Raw genomic sequence first — 21,236 nt, 5'->3', positions numbered from 1 at the left:
TTCCCTGCCCTGACACTGGCTTAAAACCTGTTACATCTCCAACTTTTTCCAGTTCTGATGAAGGGTCATCAACCTGAAACATTAACTCTCGCTCCACAGGCTGCCTGACCTGTTGTGTTCCCAGTAATTGTCTGTCTTTATTATTGCATACAGGATCCTTGGCTTTAGAAATAGAGGGTTAGGGTACAAAATCAAGAAAGCTATGCCGATCCTTTATAAAACACTGGTTCGGCCTCACCTGGTGTATTGTGTCCAATTCTGGCAACCACATTTTAGAAAGATGTCAAGTCCATGAAGAGGGTGCAGAGGACATTTACTAGAATGGTACCAGGTTAAAAGACTTCAGTTATGTGGAGAGACTGGAGGAGCTGGGGTTGTTCTCCTTAAAGAGAAGAAGGTTAATAGAGGTGATTAAATAGAGGTGTTCAAAATTATGAAGGGTTTTGATGGAGTGAATGAGAGACTATTCCCACTGGCAGGAGGGTCAGTAACCAGAGGACACAGATTGAAGGTAATGGGCAAAAGAACCAGAGGGGAGATCAGGAGAATTTTTTAATGTTGTGATCTGGAACGCGCTGCCTGAAAGGGTGGTGGAAGCAGATCCACTGGTAACTTTCAGAAGAGTTGGATAAATACTTGAAGGGGAGAACATTGTAGGGCTATGGGGAAAGGGCAGGGGAGTGGGACTAATTGGATAGCTCATTCAGAGAGCCGGCATTGGCACGATGGCAAAAAGGCCTCCTTCTGCACTGTATCATTTTCTGATTCTTTGATTTTTTTTTCCCCCCACACCTCCCTGTTTTTACATGGAAAGTTTTTAGATTAAAATAAATGGGTAATTTTTCAAGTATCAAGCTAAAGATATTTTTTTTTCATTCCTGGGACGTCGCTGACAAGGCCAGTGTTTACTGCCCATCCCTAATTGTCATTGAGAAGGTGGTGGTGAGCTGCCTTCTTGAACCGCTGCAGTCCGTGTGGTGAAGGTACTCAGGTACTCCCACAATGCTGTTAGGGAGGGAGTTCCAGGATTTTGACCTAGCGACGATGAAGAAACGGCCGATATATTTCCCAGTCAGGATGGTGCGTGACTTGGAGGAGAACGTGGAGGGATGGTGTTCCCATGCATCTGCTGCCCTTGTCCTTCTAGGTGGTAGAGGTCTCAGATTTGGGAGGTGCTGCCGAAGAAGCCTTGGCAAGTTGCTGCAGTGCATCTTGTAGATGGTATATACTGCAGCTACAATGCGCCAGTGGTGGAGGGAGTGAATGTTTAAGGTGGTGGATGGGGTGCCAGTCAAGCGGGTTGCGTTGTCCTGGATGGTGTCGAGCTTCTTGAGTGTTGTTGGAGCTGCACTCATCCAGGCAAGTGGAGAGCATTCTATCACACTCCTGACTTGTGCCTTGTAGATGGCGAAGAGACTTTGGGGAGCCAGGAGGTGAGACAATCTCTGCAGAATACCCAGCTTGTTCTTGTAGCCACAGTATTTATGTGGCTGGTCCAGTTATGTTTCTCTAGTCAATGGTGAACCCCCAGGATGTTGATGGTGGTGATGCCATTGAATATCAAGGGTAGGTGGTTAGACTGGTGCTTGTGTGGCACAGATGTTACTTGCCACTTATTAGCCCAACCCTCACTGTCGTCCAGGTCTTTCTGCATGTGAGCATGGACTGCTTCATTCTCTGAGGAGTTGCAAATAGAACTGAACACTGTATAATCATCAGTGTACATCCCCACTTCTGACCTTATGATGGAGGGAAGGTCATTGATGAAGCAGCTGAAGATGGTTTGGCCTGAGGAACTCCTGCAGTGATATCCTGGGTGTGACATGATTGACCTCCAACAACCACAACCATCTTCCTTTGTGCTAGGTATGACTCCAGCCATTGGAGAGTATTTCCCCTGATTCCCATTGACTTAAATTTTACTAGGGCTCCTTGATGCTAGGACTCTGTTAAATGCTGCCTTGATATCAAGGGCAGCCACTCTCACCTCGCCTCTGGAATTCAGTTCTTTTGTCTATGTTTGGACCAAGGCTGTAATGAGGTCTGGATCCGAGTGATTCTGGCGGAACCCAAACTGAGCATCAGTGAGAAAGTTATTGGTGAGTAAGTACCACTTGATAGAACTGTTGATGACACCTTCCATCACTTTGCTGATGATTGAGAGTAGACTGATGGGGTGGTAATTGGCCGGATTGGATTTGTCCTGTTTTTTGTGGACAGGGCATATCTGGGCAGTTTTCCACATTGTCGGATAGATGCCAGTGTAGTAGCTCGACTGGAACAGCTTGACTAGAGGTGCAGCTGGTTCTGGAGCACAAGTCTTCAGCACAATAGCTGGGATGTTGCCAGGGCCCATAGCCTTTGCTGTATCCAGTGCGCTCAACCATGTCTTGATATCATATGGAATGAATTGAATTGGCTGAAGACTGGCTTCTGTAATCGTGGAGACCTCAGGAGGAGGCCAATATGAATCATCCACTTGGCACTTCTGGCTGTAGATGGTTGCAAACGCGTCAGCCTTGTCTTTTGCACTCGTGTGCTGGGCTCATTGAGGATGGGGATGTTCATGGAGCCTCCTCTTTCTGTCAGTTATTTAATGGTCCACCACCATTCATGACTGGATGTGGCAGGACTGCAGAGCTTTAATCTGATCTGTTGGTTGTGGGATCGCTTAGCCCTGTCTATGACATGCTGCATGTTGTCCTGTGTTGCAGTTTCCCCAGGTTGGCACCTCATTTTTAGGTACACCTAGTGCTGCTCCTGGCTTGCTCTTCTACACTCTTCATTGAACCAGGGTTGGTCTCCTGGCTTGATAGTAATGGTAGAGTGAAGGATATGCTGGGCCACAAGGTTACAGATTGTAGTGGAATACAATTCTGTCACTGGTGATGACCCACAGCGCCTCATGGATGCCCAGTTTTGAGCTGCTAGATCTGTTCTGAATCTATCCCATTTAGCACGGTGGTAGTGCCTCACAACACGATGGAGGCTGTCCTCAGCATGAAGACGGGATTTCGTCTGCACAAGGACTGTACGGTGGTCACTGCTACCAATGCTGTCATGGACAGATGCATCTGCGACAGGTAGATTGGTGAGGATGAGGTCAAGTAGGTTTTTCCCTTGTGCTGGTTCTCTCATCACGTGCCGCAGGCCCAGTCTGGCAGATATGTCATTCAGGACTCGGCCAGCTCGGTCAGTAGTGGTGCTACCCAGCCACACTTGGTGATGAACATTGAAGTCCCCCACCAGAGTACATTCTGTGCCCTTGCTACTCTCAGTGCTTCTTCCAAGTGGTGTTCAACATGGAGGAGTACTGATTCACCAGCTGAGGGAGGGCGGTAGGTGGTAATCAGCAGGAGGTTTCCTTGCCTGTTCTTGACCTGAAGCCACGATACTTCATGGAATCCAGAGTCAATGTTGAGGACTCCCAAGGCCACTCCTTCCCGACCTTTATACTACTGTGCCGCCACCTCTGGTGGGTCTATCCTGCCGATGGGACAGGACATACCCAGGGATGGTAATGGAGAAGTTTGGGACATTGGCTGAAAGGTATGATTCTGTGAGTGTGACTATGTCAGGCTGTTGCTTGTCTAGGCTGTGGGATAGCTCTCCCAGATGTTAGTGATGAGGACTTTTGCAGGGTCGCCTCGGCTGGGTGTGTCATTGTAGTGCCTAAGCCGGTGCCAGTGCCGAGGTCGGTACGGGTGGTCCGTCCGGTTTTATTCTTTTTATTAGTTTTCTGTAGCGGTTTGTTACAACTGTGTGACTTACTAGACCACTTCAGAGGGCAGTTAAGAGTCAACCACAATGCTATGGGTCTGGAGTCACATATAGGCCAGACCGGATGAGGACGGCAAATTTCTTTCCCTGAAGGAGTTCAGTGAACTAGATGGGTTTTTACGACAATCCAGTAGTTTCATGGTCACCGTTACTGATACTATACCAGCTTTTATTTATTCAACTGAATTTAAATTCCCAGCTGCCATGGAGGGATTTGAACTCATATCTCTGGATCATTAGTCCAGGCCTCTGGATTACTAGTCCAGTGACATGTACTGCACCCAGCAATACATATCAGGAATTTTAGGGCATGACCCTCACAATTTTCCATCCATTATTAAATTAAAAGAGCAAGTGTGACCTTAGCTCCTTTAATAAGACTCCAGAGTGCCGGGTACCTTGTGGGTGGCCTGCTTATATACTGTGCTCCCAAGGGATGCTGGGATCCCTTGGGACTCCAACAAGTGGGCCCTCTGGTGGTCAGGTGTCATGCGGGTTACAAAGGGTTAAATACATTACATCATTCCCCCGTGAAGTCAACAGTACACTTATTTGCAAGGTGAGACGATCTGGGGCTTTACGCTCCCTTGTCGATCATCTCGGTACAAATGCGGGGGTGAGTGGGTTGGTCAGTTCTTCACTGGGCTGTTGGGCAGCCGGCCTTGCCGGGCTGCTGGGGACGATGAGTTCGGCATTGTGGTTAACCATGATGTCAGTTGCCACTTCTGTGTGTGTTGGAGGGTCAAAGTTGGTGGTGTCCTCTTCAGGTTGTTCATAGCTGTTGAACCGCAATTTGATTTGGTCCAAATGTTTTCTGTGCGTTTGTCCATTGGCCAATTTGACCTGAAGCACCCTACTCCCCTCTTGGCTGTGACCATGCCAGCGAGCCATTTGGGACCATGTACATAATTGAGCACAAACACAGGATCATTGATCTCAATATCGCATGACAAATTTGCGCGGTCATGGTACACACTTTGTGGATGCCGCTTGCCCTCCACGTGATCATGGAGATCAGGGCGGACAAGAGAGAGCCTTGTTTTGAGCGCCCTTTTCATGAACAGCTCCGCTGGGAGAGCTCCGGTGAGTGAGTGGGGTCTGGTGCGGTAGCTGAGCAGCACTCAGGACAGCTGGGTCTGCAGGGAGCCTTCCGACACACGTTTCAAGCTTTGCTTGATGGTCTGAACTGCCCGTTCTGCCTGGCCGTTGGATGCGGGCTTGAACGGGGCAGATGTGGCATGTTTGATCCCGTTGCGGGTCATGAATTCCTTGAATTCAGCAATGGTGAAGCACGGCCCATTGTCGCTGACTAGAACATCAGGCAAGCCATGCGTGGTAAACATGGTTCGTAGGCATTCAATAGTGGCCGTGGATATGCTTACTGACATTATTGCACGTTCAATCCATTTTGAGTAAGCGTCCACGACAACCAAAAACATTTTGCCTAAAAATGGGCCCGCAGAGTCTACGTGGATCCTCGATCACGGTTTGGAGGGCCACAACTACAAAATTGGCACTGCCTCTCTGGGTGCGTTGCTCAGCTGAGAGCAAGTGTTGCACTGGCGCATGCATGACTCTAAATCTGAGTCAATGCCGGGCCACCACACGAGAGATCTGGCTATGACTTTCACCATTACAATGCCTGGATGGGTGCTGTGCAGTTCATAATTGAATGTATCTCTGCCTTTCTTGGGCAAGACCACGCGATTGTCCCACAATAGGCAGTCCGCCTGCAGGGACATTTCGTCTTTGCATCTGTGGAACCCCTCCTGAGTCTCCACTGGGACACCGGACCAGCTCCCATGGAGGACACAGTTTTTTTTACCAAAGACAACAATGGATCCTGGCTGGTCCAGGTCCTGATCTGGCGGGCCGTTCTCGAATGCCTTCATGACCATGAGCAAGTCCGCTGGCTGTGCCATTTCCACCCCAGTGGTGGGCAATGGCAGCCGACTGAGAGTATCTGCGCAGTTCTCTGTGCCCGGTCTGTGGCGGATTACATAGTTGTATACCGACAGCGTGAGCACCCATCTTTGGATGCGGGCAGAGGCATTGGTATTAATCCCTTTGCTCTCGGAGAACAGCGATATGAGTGGCTTGTGGTCAGTTTCAAGCTCAAACTTGAGGCCAAATAAGTACTGGTGCATTTTTTTCACTCCATTGATGCATGCCAGAACCTCTTTTTCAATCATGCTGTAGGCCCTTTCGGCCTTGGACAAACATCCTGGATGCATAAGCAACTGGTTGCAAAATCCCCGATTCATTAGCCTGTTGTAACACACACCCGATCCCGTATGACGACGCATCACAAGCTAGCACTAATCGTTTACAAGGGTTATTCAGGACAAGCAGTTTGTTTGAACACAACAGATTTCTGGCTTTCTTAAAGGCAGCCTCTTGTGAATTTCCCCATACCCAGTCGTCTCCCTTGCACAGTAGCACATGTAGGGGTTCAAGCAGGGTGCTGAACCTAGGTCGGAAATTACCAAAATAGTTCAGGAGTCCCAGGAACGACCGCAGCTCCGTCACGTTCTCTGGTCGTGGCATGTTCTTGATGGCCTCTGTCTTGGCGCGGTGGGTCTGATGCCGTCTGCTGCGATTCTTCTTCCCAACAACTCGACGTCCTGTGCCAGGAAAACACACTTCGAGCATTTCAACCTGAGTCTCACGTGATCCAACCCACTAAGAACCTCTTCCAGATTCTTCAAGTGCTCCATGGAGTCCCGACCTGTAACCAATATGTCGTCCTGGAAAACCACTGTGCAAGGAACCGACTTTAGCAGGCTCTCCATGTTCCGCAGGAAGATTGCTGTGGCCGACCGAATCCCGAATGGGCACTGGTTGTAGATAAACAGACCTTTGTGCGTGTTGATGCAGGTGAGGCCTTTCGAAGACTCCTCCGGCTCCTGCGTCATGTAGGCTGAGGTCAGGTCCAGCTTGGTGAACATCTTCCCTCCAGCCAGGGTCGCAAATAGGTCGTCTGCCTTGGATAGCGGGTACTGGTCCTGCAGCGAAAAATGGTTAATCGTTACTTTATAGTTCCCACAAATTCTAATCGTGCCGTCCTCCTTAAGTACCAGGACAATCAGACTGGCCCAGTCGTTGAATTCCATCGGCGCGATGATGCCTTCACATTGCAGCCTGTTCAGCTCAATTTCCACTTTTCCGCGCATCATGTACGGTACCGTCCGAGCCTTGTAGTGGATGGGTCGTGTACCAGGAACCAAATGGATCTGCACTTACGCCCCCTGGAAGCTTCCAATGCCTGGCTCGAACAACGATGGGAACTTGCTCAGAACCTGGGTACATGAGGCTTCGTCGACGGATGAAAGCACTTGGATGTCATCCCAGTTCCAGCGGATTTTTCCCAACCAGCTTCTGCCAAACAATGTGGGGCCATCTCCTGGCACAATCCACAGCGGGAGTTCGTATACTGCTCCGTCATAGGAGACTTTGACTTCAGCACCGCCAATTATAGGGATTAGTTCCTTGATGTGAAGTCCTTAGTTTGGTGTGAATAGAGCTGAGCTTGGGCCTGTGTGCCTTTTTGCCCCACAGCCTGTCGAAGGCCTTTTTACTCATTATGGACTGAATTGCCCCCATGTCCAGTTCCATAGATACTGGAATACCGTTCAGTTCAACTTTCAACATTATTGGTGGACACTTCGTAGTGAATGTGTGTACCCCGTACACTTCTGCCTCCTCCGTACGAGTCTCCAATTCAACCTGATCCACAGTGAATCGATCTTCCTCTGCAATGTGGTGGTTTGCAGGGTTTGCAGCTTGCCTTCACATTCGTTGGAGGTGTCCCATTGTTCTGCAACCATTGCACACATAGTTCTTAAAGCGGCATTGATGGGGCCGCTGATCACCTCCACAACGCCAACAAGGTGTTAACTGCCTCGCATTAACGATTGATGGCGGACTCTGGGTCAATTGAGATCGGGCCACAGCAGCCGGCATGTACGTTCTGCCATGTGCATTTCTGCTTGTGACCAACGTTACTTTATGCACAGTACTGACCGAATCATCTTTACTCTGCAAAATCTGTTTGGTGTTGTCGCTGGTGGACATAAATGCCTGGGCTATCGTTATGGCTTTACTTAGATTCGGAGTTTCTACAGTCAACAGTTTGTGAAGGATTGTCTCATGTGCAATTCAAAAAAGTCTCTGAGTATTTGTTCTAGGAATCCCTCAAACTCACAATGTCCTGCGAGGCACCTTAGTTCGGCGACATAGCTCGCCACTTCCTGGCCCTCCGATCGTTGACACGTGTAGGACTGATACCTCGCCATCAAAACGCTTTCCTTAGGATTTAGGTGCTCCAGACCAGCGTACACAATTCTTCGTCGGATTTCTCTGTCGGTTTTGCCGGGGCCAGGAGATTCTTCATGAGGCCATAGGTTGTTGCCCCACAGGCAGTTAGGAGGATCGCCCTTCGTTTGGTAGCGTTCTTGTCCCCTTTCAGCTCGTTGGCCACGAAGTATTGGTCGAGTCTCTCCACTGAGGCCTCCCAATCGTCCCCTTCTGAGAACTTCTCCAGGATACCGAATGTTCTTTGCATTTTTGCGCGGTTGATCGTTACCTCATCGCCAATTGGTACACTCATAATAAAGGATGAAACTGAGTATTGTGTACAATGAGCAAGTGTGACCTTCGCACCTTTAATAAGACTCCTGGGTGCAAGTACCTCGTGGGTGGCCCACTTATATACTGTGCTCCCAAGGGATGCTGTGATCCCTTGGGTTTCCAACAGGTGGGCCCTCTGATGGTCAGGTGTGATGCATTTCAATACATTTAAATACATTTCAAAACTCATGAGGATTGTGAGCCTAAATGCCTAATATCATAGAATGATACAGTGCAGAGGGAGGCCATTTGACCCATCGTGGCTGTGTAAGCTCCTTGAAAGAGCAATCCAATTAGTCCCACTCCCCTGTTCTTTCCCCATAACCCGGCAAATGTTTTCCTTTTGAAGTATTTATTTAATTCTCTTTTGAATTGAAACTTCTTACACCACCCTTGTAGGCAATGCAATACAAAGTTCTGTGTTGGGAGTGCAAATCTATAAAATTATCCCTTGTATGTCTCTTCCATCCCTGACTTGTTTGTCTTTTACAAGATGTCTTCATAAATAAGTAGGGAGGAGCATAGGAACAGGAGTGGGCCATTCAGCCCCTCGAGCCTGTTCCGCCATTCAGTTAGATCACAGCTAATCTGTAACTTAACTCCATCTGTCCGCCTTGGTTCCCTATCCTTTAATACCCTTACCCAACAAAAATCTATCAATTTCAGTTTTGAAATTTTCAATTAACCCCCAGCCTCGACAGTTTTTTTGGGGGAGAGAGTTCCAGATTTCCACTGCCCTTTGTGTGAAGAAGTGCTTCCTGACATCATCCCGAACGGCCTGGATCTAATTTTAAGGTTACGCCCCCTTGTTCTGGACCAGAGGAAATAGTTTCTACCTACCCTATCAATTCATTTTAATCATCTTAAACACCTCGATTAGATCACCCCTTAATCTTGTATGCGAGGGCATACAAGCCTAGTCTGTGCAACCTGTTCTCGTAATTTAACCCTTTTAGCCCCGGTATCATTCTGGTGAAAAAAGCTTTTTCTTAGAGTGAAGAACAGTAGGGGAGTCCTGTTTTTAGATTTGTCAACATGTAACGTGATGCAAGAACAGAAAAAGCTGGAAACACTCAGCAGGTCAGGCAGCATCTGTGGAGAGAGAAACAGAGTTAATGTTTCAGGTCAATGACCTTTCGTCAGGCCAGCAACATGACTTTGGACTTTGGAAGAATTTGTGTCATAGCATTGATTGATGCAGTTACCCAAACACTTTTTCACAAAGGAGTCCCATTAAAATTGTTACCTATTTCTTGTGATTAGAGAGCTCATGAATTTTCTTTCTTTGTTTTCAGAATGTATTCATTGCAGTTATCATAGAGACCTTTGCTGAAATAAGAGTTCAGTTTCAGCAGATGTGGGGGTCGAGAAGCAGCACGACCTCAACTGCCACAACACAGGTAATGTGTATACCGGGAGTTCATGCACGGAAATATCAAACAGCAGCAACGTGCATTTATATAGCGCCTTTAACGCAGTAAGACGTCCCAAGGCGCTTCATGGGAGTGATTATCAAACAAAATTTGACACTGAACCACATAAGGAGATGTTGAGACAGGTGACGAGGTAGGTTTTAAGGAGCATCTTAAAGGAAGAGAGGCAGCTGGAGAAGTTTAAGGAGGGAGTTCCAGAGCTTGGGTCTCCTTGGCAGCTGAAGGCAAAGCCACCAAAGGTTGAGTGATTAAAATCAGGGATGCTCAAGAGGCCAGAATTTGAAGAATCCTTACCCGGTCTGAGCCTATACTTGACTGCAATCCCATAGTGTCGAGTGCCTTAGAGGGAGTGCAGCGAAGGTTCACCAGACTTGTTCCTGGGTTGAGGGGATTGCAGTATGAGGAGAGATTGAGTAGACAAGGCCTATATTCCCTAGAGTTTAGAAGAATGAGAGGTGATCGATGATCTGATTGAAACATGTCAAATTCTTAAGGGGCTTGACAGGGTTAATGCTGAGAAAATGTTTCCCCTGGCTGGTGAATCTAGAACACGGGGTCACAGTCTCAGAGTAAGTGGTCGGCCATTCAGGACTGAGATGAGAAAACATTTCTTCACTCAGCGGATGATGAATCTTTGGAATTCTCTACCCCAGAGGGCTGTGGAGGCTGTCTTTGAGTATATTCAAGACCGAGATCGATAAATTTTGGGAAATTAAGGGATGTAGGGATAGTGCGGGAAGGTGGAGTTGAAGTCGATCAGCCATAATCTTATTGAATAGCGGAACAGGCTCGTAGGGTTAAATGACTGACTCTTGCTTCTATTTATGATGTTCTTATGTTCACATCAATGTGATTGATTCATAACTCCCTTCTGAAGTGGCCTCGCAAGCAATGTTCCCTGTAAATAAAAATTCTGGGTGCTCGGCCCTTCAGCCCATTCAGAATATCATGGGTGGTTTTTCCTATTTAAACGCCAGTGAACCGGCGGCTTGGGAGCTGCAGGGAGCGGCCATGCAGCTTTAAGGGAAGATTGCTAGTAAGCCTCACCATTGTAACAAACTCGGGGGCAACTCGGGACGTGCAGTAGATGCTGGCCTTGTCAGGGACGCCCACATCCTCACAATAAATATTTTTTTAAAGATCCAGTGTGGCAAATTTCCACTGCGTGTCCCGCTACTGCCCACCTGAATAGTCCCCCCGCCCCCCCCACCCCACCCCCAATACATACCTCCCAGAATTGGGCACTCACCACACAATCATAGCTCTGTTTCATGGATTTTTAATATGACAGCGAGATTACTTTTTCTGAACTCTGCCAGGATTTCACCACCTATATATTAAGCAGATCGATAGATTCTTGGGCACTAAGGGAATTAAGGGATGCGGGGATTGGGTGGGAAAGTGGATTGAGGTCAAACATCAGCCATGATCTTATTGAATGGTGGAGCAGACTCGAGGGGCCATATGGCCAACTCCTGCTCCTAATTCTTATGTTTTTATGTAAGCAGAAGCTGTCAACAGTGACAGTGAGTTGCATTCACATAACTAGCAATCGTAAATTATGGCTCTTCACACTCTAAGGAATATAACTGTGATTCCGTTTCACTGGTGATCTGTGCTGTCTTCATCTCAAGGCTTTGATGTATAATTTTATTGTCCAGAATTAGGATTGTTCATGCCACTGAAATCTTCAAAATAAAAAGCATACCTTGAATTGACTTAATGGTCCGCTTCACAACAATGAAATAGAACAGCGGGCGATGGGAGTGTTCGTTTAATTTTGAGAATAGTTGCCATAACTCACATACACGACTAGCGTCCATTTGTTCCCGGTCCTTCATACCTGATGCATTATGAAATGTTTTTTTTTCCCTTCAGTTAATCATAAAAATAGAAAATGCTGGAAACACTCAGCAGGTCAGGCAGTATCTGTGAAAATCTCTGATGATTGCACAGATGTTGCCTGACCTGCTGAGTGCTTTTCAGCATTTTCTCTTTCTCTTTCTGATTTCCAGCCGCCGCAGAATTTTGCTTTTGTGATATTGCAAAGACTATGTCCTGCCGCAGAAAACATAACTATTCACTGTGAAAGGAAAGTGTATGTGTTTATTGTTTAGTTTCCTGTATGTACAAGGGCCAGTCTTTCAAGTACACATGTCTGGCAGGCATGTCTGTCCACTAGCGTTTGGAAAACCAGCTCTATACTATCGACTGCGCAATTTCACTTTTATCGTGGCAACAGACTTTATGTGGGGGATTTATACACCCAACGACGAGTGGGTAGGTAAAAATATTAAAATTCTCAACCCCGACCCCTTCTGGTTTTAATGGAGGCGGGATGAGGGGCAGGTGACCAATCCGCTCTCGTGAGGCGAGACAAGTGGCGGGCGACCAATCCGCTCTCGGGAGGCGAGACAAGTGGCGGGTGACCAATTCACTCTCGGGAAGCGCGACAAGGGGTGGGCGACCAATCCACTCTCGGGAAGCGAGACAAGGGGCGGGCGACCAATCCGCTCGGGAGGTGGGACGAGGGGCGGGCGACCAATCTGCTCACGGGATGCAGGTCCCTCACTAAAATCTTTCAACGAGGCTGTGTGCCTCCATTTTAAACAGGGTTTGCATTTTCAGCGTGTGGAGGTCGGGATTCCGGGAAGTTGGTGGATCTGTGAGGGGAGCATGCTTCCAGCACTGCTTGCGGGCCAGACAGAGCAGGAGAGTTTCCTTCAGGCTCAACGAGCTTCCCGCTGCATAATCGGACTCCCGCAATCATCCGATTTACCCCCCGCACCCCGCCCCTCCCCCCCCCCCTCACCCCCATCTATCTGGCTGTCTGCCGGGAAATCTGCTGAAAAAAAATTGAGGAACCATCCTGCCGTTAAATTCAGCAGGACCTGCACAAAACCCTTACTTCTGGATCTCCCGTCTGAAAATCCCATCCCACTATGCCCCCGCACTTCCACCAATCTATTTCTGACTCTGAGTTAACCTTTGGGCACAATGTATCTGATGTATTGAGTTCACTGAGTGGCAGTGAGATGTACGCTGCATTAATGCTATGTCAAAATAGTGACTCAAACTACTTCACCTATTCCATGAATTAGCACAGAAGGAGACTATTCGGCCCATCATGCCTGTGCCAGCTCTTTGAAAGAGCGATCCAATTAGTCCCACTCCTCCTGCTCTTTCCCTATAGCCCTATAAATTTTTCCTTTTCGAATATATATCCAATTCCCTTTTAAAAGTTACTATTGAATCTGCTCCCATCGCCATTTCAGGCAGAATATTCCTGATCATAACAACTTAAATTCTCAATTCTTCTCTGGTTCTTTGCCACTTATCTTAAATTTGTGACCTCTGGTGCGGGTCGGCAACCAGTTTCTCCTTATTTACTCGATCAAAACCCTTCAATGATTTCGAACAGCTCTATTAAATCTCCGCTTAGCCATTGCTGCTCTGGAGAACAATCCCAACTTCACGCGTCTTCTTCGGCAGCACCTCCCAAACCCGTGTCCTTTACCACCTAGAAGGACAAGGGCAGCAGGTGCATGGGAACATCATCACCTCCAAGTTACACACACCATCCCGACTTGGAAATATATCACCGTTCCTTCATCATCGCTGGGTCAAAATCCTGAAAATCCCTCCCTAACAGCACTGTGGGAGTACCACATGGTTCAAGAAGGCAGCTCACCATCATTTCTCGAGGGCAATTAGGGATGGGCAATAAATGCTGGCCTTACCAGCGACACCCACATCCCAAGAACGACTTAAAAAAAAAATCTCTCCACAGACCTCTGTGTAGTAAAGATTATTGAACCTGTGTACTATTTTCTGGTTATTTAAAGCAGGTATGTGAGTGAGCAGAATTGTCTTTTCTCTGTAGATGTTCCATGAAGATGCAGCAGGTGGATGGCAGCTGGTGGCGGTGGACATGAACAAGCCTCAGGGCAGAGCCCCAGCATGCTTGCAGGTAGTACCGTGATTGCTGATTGATTAACATGTATGTATGTCTTCTCTTGGACTAGGATTTCTGTAATATTGCTAACAACAACTTGCATTTGTATAGCATCTTGAAGGAATGAAAGACTTGCATTTATATGGCGCCTTTCATGACCACCGGACGTCCCAAAGTGCTTTACAGCCAATGAAACACTTTTTGAAGTGTAGTCACTGTTATAATGTGGGAAACGCGGCAGCCAATTTACACACAGCATGCTCCCACAAACAGCAATGTGATAATTAGCCTGACATCTGTGGTTGGGAAAAAGTTGGAGTCCATTATTAAAGGAGCAGTAGCAGGACATTTGGAAAAGCAAAATTTGGTCAGGCAGAGTCAGCATGGATTTATGAAGGAGAAGTCATGTTTGACAAATTTGCTGGAATTATTTGAGGATGTAACAAACATGGTGGATAAAGGGGAACCAGTGGATGTGGTGTATTTGGACTTCCAGAAGGCATTTGACAAGGTGCCACATAAAAGGTTATTGCACAAGATAAAAGTTCACCGGGTTGGGGTTAATATATTAGCATGGATAGAGGATTGGCTAACTAACAGAAAACAGAGAGTCGGGATAAATGATTCATTCTCTGGTTGGCAACCAATAACCAGTGGGGTGCTGCAGGGATCAGTGCTGGGACCCCAACTATTTACAATCTATATTAACGACTTGGAAGAAGGGACTGAGTGTAACATAGCCAAGTTTGCTGACGATACAAAGATGGGAGGAAAAGCAATGTGTGATGAGGACACAAAAAATCTGCAAAAGGACATAGACAGGCTAACTGAGTTGGCAAAAATTTGGCAGATGGAGTGTAATGTTGGAAAGTGTGACGACATGCAATTTGGCAGAAAAAAAATCAAAGAGCAAGTTATTATTTAAATGGAGAAAGATTTTAAAGTGCTGCAGTACAGCGAGACCTGGGGGTACTTGTTCATGAAACACAAAAGGATAGTATGCAGGTACAGCAAGTGATCAGGAAGGCCAATGGAATCTTGGCCTTTATCGCAAAACTTCCCTGCTTTTATAAAAGCAGGGAAGTCTTGCTACAACTATACAGGGTATTGGTGAGGCCACACCTGGAATACTGCGTGCAGTTTTGGTTTCCATATTTACGAAAGGATATACTTGCTTTGGAGGCAGTTCAGAGAAGGTTCACAAGGTTGATTCCAGAGATGAGGGGGTTGACTTATGAGGAAAGGTTGAGTAGGTTGGGCCTCTGCCATTGGAATTCAGGTGATCTTATCGAAAGCTATAAGATTATGAGGGGGCTTGACAAGGTGGATGCAGAGAGGATGTTTCCACTGATGGGGGAAGAGTACAACTAGAGGGCATGATCTTAGAATAAGGAGAAATTTCTTCTCTCGGAGGGTTATAAATCTGTGGAATTCGCAGCCTCAGAGAGCTGTGGAAGCTGGGACATTGAATAAATTTAAGACAGAAATAGACAGTTTCTTAAATGATAAAGGGATAAAGGGTTATGGGGAGCGGGCAGGGAGGTGGAGCTGAGTCCATAATCAGATCAACCATGATCTTATTGAATGGCGGAGCAGGCTCGAGGGGTCGTATGGTCTACTCCTGTTCCTATTTCTTATGTTCTTAATGACCAGTTCATCTGCTTTAGTAATGTTGGTTGAATGATAGATATTGGCCAGGACACCAGGGATAACTCCCCTGCTCCTCTTCGAAATAATGCCATGGATTCCTTTACATCCACCTGAGAGAGCAGACGAGACCTTGGTTTATGTCCCATCCGAAAGATGGCACATCCGACAGTGCAGCATTCCTTCAGCACTGCACTGGGAGTGTCAGCCTAGATATTTTGTGCTCAAGTCCTGGAGATATTAGGACAGGTGACCAAAAGCTTGGCCAAAGAGACCAGTTTTCAGGAGACTCTTAAAGGAGGAGAGAGAGAGGAAGAGGTTTTGTGAAGAAATTCCAGCGCTTGGGGCCTACAGTCAGGGTAGCAAATATTATCTTTCACACTGTATCTGAGTAATAATCTAAAACCAACATAGTGAGAAGTGTATTGAAATGTAAGCAAATTGTTTAAATTGCTCCCAGGGATATGGGAGGAAGTTTTGTGCTGTGAATTTTTCCATGCTCGCTGTCAACATTCTCCAATCAGACAGCAGGAAGTGCAGTTCTTAAAGGTTAAGCCGAATTGTGTTAATTTTCCCTTAGAATCATAGGGCTCAATTTTCCACAAGTGTTTTTTGGCACAGTTGAAGAGGTACGTCGATTTTTTTAGTGGCCCAATTGCAGCAAACAAAATCCCAAGTTTCGGCGGAATTAACTTTGAATTTGGAGCAGCGCATATTGGCCTTAAGCTTTGTGGGTGGAGCTTAAGGCCTGTGTCAAAAACTGATGTTGCTAGGGTAACGAGGGACGCTCAGAAGAGCTGAGGTTGGAACTGAAAAAGGGCTGAGGCTGGGCTGGGCTGGAAACTGAAGCCGCTGCCATCCCAGGCGGAAAGAACCCCGCTCCGGCCCGCCCGACTTATTATGAGCAACCCACTGGATTTGTAACACATAAACTTATCTTTCTTTCCTCCCCGCCTCTCCTTATTTTCTCTCCTCCTCTTCTGGAGGCTCTGGCTCACTTAGTATGAATGCTCGGACACCATCCATTCTTCAGTGCCTTGACCAGGTGAGATAGTTAATCTCAGCCAAAGAGGTAATGTGAGCCAGTGCGGGGTCCTTTCGGCCCGGGAAGGCAGTGAGCCGGTGCGGGGTCCTTTCGGCCCGGGAAGGCAGTGAGCCGGTGCGGGGTCCTTTCGGCCCGGGATGGCAGTGAGCCGGTGCGTGGTCTTTTCGGCCTGGGATGGCAGTGAGCCGGTGCGTGGTCTTTTCGGCCTGGGATGGCAGTGAGCCGGTGCGTGGTCCTTTCGGCCCGGGATGGCAGCAGGCCGGCCCGCACCTATCCCGGGTCGAAATGACCCACCGACCTGCCCTGTCTTCAGCTCCGCTGAATAACGGCGTCTCCTCTCCGCCAATTTTCTCTTCTCTGCGCCGATTCCCTTAAGTGTAGGGAAAGTTTTTCACAAGGGTGCAGTGTGCCACTTTAGATAAAATCGTACTTGGTCAGACTCGGTTAAATGGCCAGAAGTGCCGCACACGACAGGTTCCGCCTCCAGTGACGTAAAAAAATTGGGAACTAAAAAAATCGGACGCACCTACTTTAGAACGGCGCAGAAACCTTGGCCAAAGTTGCAGATTATTGTCTGCTCCAAAAAATAAGCTGCATATGTCAAAAGAACAGCGCAGAATGGTGGCCAAAATTGAGCCCATATAATGGTTCAGCACAGAAGGAGGCCATTCAATCCATCGTGCCGATGCCGGCTCTTTGAAAGTGCTATCTGTTTAGTCCCACTTCCCCTGCTCTTTCCTCATAGCCCTGCAAATTTTTCATTTTCAAATATTTATCCAATTCCCTTTTGAAAGTTACTATTGAATCTCCTTACACCACCCTGTCAGGCAGTGTGTCCAGATCACAACAACTTGCTCCATTAAACATTTCTCCTTACCTCCCCTCTGGTTATTTTGCCAATTACCTTCAATCTGTATCCTCTGGTTACTGACCCTACTGCCAGTAGAAACAGTTTATCCCTATTTACTGTATCAAAACCCCTCAAGAACTGCTCTTGTTTTGAGATAGAAATCCTAATTTCAGTGTGTTTCATGAAGTGAAATATAAATCTTGTTAATTATTATGTGCGTATTGGTAAACTTTGAACTCCTCCAGATGTGAAATGACTATGCCGTGACTGCATTTATGTTTTCACCTTTTACACCCAGTCTCCACATCTGGGGGGTAATTTCTACATTGGCAAATATCGGATCAGCCGCCCGTTCCTTTGAGGTCAGTTCCACTGCAAAAGTTTAGTGGTCTCCCTCAGCATTTGACTCAGACATGCCTGTGGCCCTTTATACAATGTAATCTCATAAGAACATAAGAAATAGGAGCAGGAGTAGGCCATACGGCCGCTCGAGCCTGCTCCATCATTTAATATGATCATGGTTAATCCGATCATAGACTCAGCTCCACTTCCCTGCCCCGGTCCCCATAACCCCTTATTCCCTTATCGTTTAAGAAACTGTCTATTTCTGTCTTAAATTTATTCAATGTTCCAGCTTCCACAGCTCTCTGAGTCAGCGAATTCCACAGATCCACATCCCTCTGAGAGAAGAAATTTCTCCTCATCTCAGTTTTCAATGGGCGGCCCTTTATTCTAAGATTATGCCCTCTAGTTCTAGTCTCCCCCATCAGTGGAAACATCCTCTCTGCATCCACCTTGTCAAGCCTCCTCATAATCTTATACCTTTCGATAAGATCACCTCTCATTCTTCTGAATTCCAATGAGTAGAGGCACAACCTACTCAACCTTTCCTCATAAGTCCAGCCCCTCATCTCTGGAATCAACCTTGTGAACCTTCTCTGAACTGTCTCCAAAGCAAGTATATCCTTTCATAAATATGGAAACCAAAACTGCACGCAGTATTCCAGGTGTGGCCTCACCAATACCCTGTATAACTGTAGCAAGACTTCCCTGCTTTTATACTCCATCTCCTTTGCAATAAAGGTCAAGATTCCATTGGTCTTCCTGATCACTTGCTGTACCTGCATACTAACCTTTTGTGTTTCATGCACAAGTACCCCCAGATCCCGCTGCACTGCAGCACTTTGCAATCTTTCTCTATTTAAATAATAACATGCTCTTTGATTTTTTTTCTGCCAAATTGCATGACCTCACACTTTCCAACATTACACTCCATCTGCCAAATTTTTGCCCACTTACTTAGCCTGTCTGTGTCCTTTTGCAGATTTTTTGTGTTCTCCTCACACATTGCTTTTCCTCCCATCTTTGTATCGTCGGCAAACTTGGCTACATTACACTCGATCCCTTCCTCCAAGTCGTTAATATAGATTGTAAATAGTTGGGGTCCCGGCACTGATCCCTGCAGCACCCCACTGGTTACTGATTGCCAACCCGAGAATGAACCATTTATCCCGACTCTCTGTTTTCTGTTAGTTAGCCAATCCTCTATCCATGCTAATATATTACTCCCAACCCCATGAACTTTTATCTTGTGCAGTAACCTTTTATGTGGCACCTTGTCAAATGCCTTCTGGAAGTCCACACCACATCTACAGTAAAATACCGATCGTCCTAAACTTGGAGTGCCTAATATCTTCTTCTTTCGTATGGTAGTAGCAAAGCAAATCAAATGTCAATATCTAAGTTGGATACCCAGACCAAAGCTTCCAGTGTAACAGTGTGGATATCTTGTGGCTATGAATTTACTCTGAGATCAGTGCTCAATGATATGCTCCAGGATCTGATCAGGAACTTCACAATCACATGATGGGGATGCTTTAATATTCCATCTATGGAGAAGGTGGCAGCATCCACCATGACCAGTTCTGAGGTGGTTGATAGTTGTCCACTGTTTGCGAGGAAGGTTTGATCCTTTAGGTTGTACTGTGGGGTCTTCTATAAGGAATCCATTCCGTTTGTCACAGTTCTTCCAAGCATTTCGCCATCGGTCATCAAGGCTGTCGGGAGATCGCTGAAGGGCTGCGGCGATGGTCTAAATGGCCTTCTAGATTTGAAACGGGTTGGTGGTAGGTTGTTCAAGTTGGTCTGGATCGGCATGTCTTTGCTGGTGTAGCAGTTGTATTCTCTGGAGACTGTAAATTCGCGGCGTAGTTGTGGTGGTGTGATGTTCGCAAGCACGGACAGCCAAGGTATTGGTGCCAATAAAAGCATACTGGTGATAATTCTCAGGGTTGAATTCAGCTGGACATCAATGGATTTGACATGCAGACTCGATAGCCAAGCCGGAGAGCAGTACTCTGCTGTAGAGTACACAAGTGCCTGTTGTGTGCAGCCTGCTTCCATTGGCTCTACACACTGGACTGTCCAAGTTTAGAATGGCCATGGGATCAGTAGGTTAATGGAGATGAGAGGCAACATGCTTGAAAGAATAAGCCTTGCATCAGTAAGTAGATAGATTGGGGGTAATCTGCCAGTAGTAGATTGTTCACCTGCTCTATACCTAGCACGATTTTTTTTTTCCTTTCAATCGATTTCACTGGTTTATAACAGGCAGTCAGTCCACCATCATCAGTTAACCGATCTGCCAAAGGTGAACATCCATGCCATTGCTTTTGGATTAGCAACGCTGATATGTGGCCGAGTTTGTAGCATTACAAAAAACGTACAGCACAGAAACAGACCATTCGGCCCAGTGGGTCAGCCATTTAGGACTGAGATGAAGAGAAATTTCTTAATCAGAGGGTTGTGAATCTTTGGAAATTCTCTACTCCAGAGAGCTGTGGATGCTCAGTCATTGAGTATATTCAAGGCTGAGATTGATAGAATTTTGGGCTCTGTGGGAATCGGGTGGGAAGGTGGACTTGAGGTAGAAGATCAGCCATGATCTTGTTTCTCATGTTCATGCGTTCTTAACTGGTCCGTGCCGATGTTTATGCTCCACACGAGCATCCGCCCACTCCTCTTTATCTCACCCCATCAACATAGCCTTCTATTGCTTTCTCCCTCGTGCTTATTTAGTTCCCCCTTAAATGTATCTGTACTATTCACCTCAACCACTCCCTGTGGTAGCCAGTTCTACATTCCCACCACTCACTGGGTAAAGAAGTTTCTCATGAATTCCTTATTGGATTTATTAGTGACTACCTTATATTTATGGCCCCTAGTTCTAGTCTCTCCCAGAAGTGGGAACATCCTCTCTGCGTCTACTTGGTCGAACCCCTTCATGATCTCATATGTGCAACATTGAACGATTTGGGGTTTGAGTCGCTATCCCTCAATCAACACAACAAAAACATATTATCTGATCATTATCACATTTCTGTTTATGGGAGCTTGCTGTGCGTAAATTGGCTACCGCATTTCTTACATTTCTTACAGTACTTCAAAAAGTACTTCATTGGCTGCAAAACGCTTTGGGACGTCCGGTGGTCATGAATGACGCAGTAGAAATGTAAGTCTTTCTTTCCATCAAGTAGAATCTCTCCATTATCATTCATGGTTTAATGAAAGTGATGAGATATGACGGGCAAAGGATGGAGAGGCAGTATGAGCCTAACTATATCAGCAAGGGCAGAAATAGAATAAAAACCTAGGTCGATGTTATCTGAGAACTTATTATCTTGGGTGTCGGCATTATTCTATTCAATTGGATAACTTTGGATTTTGAAAAATAGCCTGCGGTTCCCTTTGTATGAAGCAGCATGAATTGCTCCGATTTATTCCTGTAAGGATGATCGTGCTGTACTGATTCTGCACTGTCAGTTGATGTTGATGTTTCTAAATTTAATCAGCTTAAAGAAGAATTTAAGTGGCCAAACGGGACGGTTAATTAGAATT

General features: G+C 46.6%; 1 protein-coding gene across 1 annotated transcript in view; it reads left to right on the top strand.

Moving 5' to 3' along the window:
• Positions 1 to 21,236, top strand: part of nalcn (sodium leak channel, non-selective) — a 364,870-nt gene that overhangs the window by 75,587 nt on the left and 268,047 nt on the right. The window contains exons 8-9 of the mRNA XM_070891788.1: positions 9,705 to 9,809; positions 13,726 to 13,812. Coding sequence (XP_070747889.1) covers positions 9,705 to 9,809; positions 13,726 to 13,812 — 192 coding nt within the window. The remainder of the gene's footprint in view (positions 1 to 9,704; positions 9,810 to 13,725; positions 13,813 to 21,236) is intronic.

Source organism: Pristiophorus japonicus, chromosome 10 (assembly GCF_044704955.1).
Source record: "Pristiophorus japonicus isolate sPriJap1 chromosome 10, sPriJap1.hap1, whole genome shotgun sequence".
Lineage (NCBI taxonomy): Eukaryota > Metazoa > Chordata > Chondrichthyes > Pristiophoridae > Pristiophorus > Pristiophorus japonicus.
Note: the sequence above shows the minus strand (reverse complement) of the source record. Positions and strands in the feature narration are given on the sequence as shown.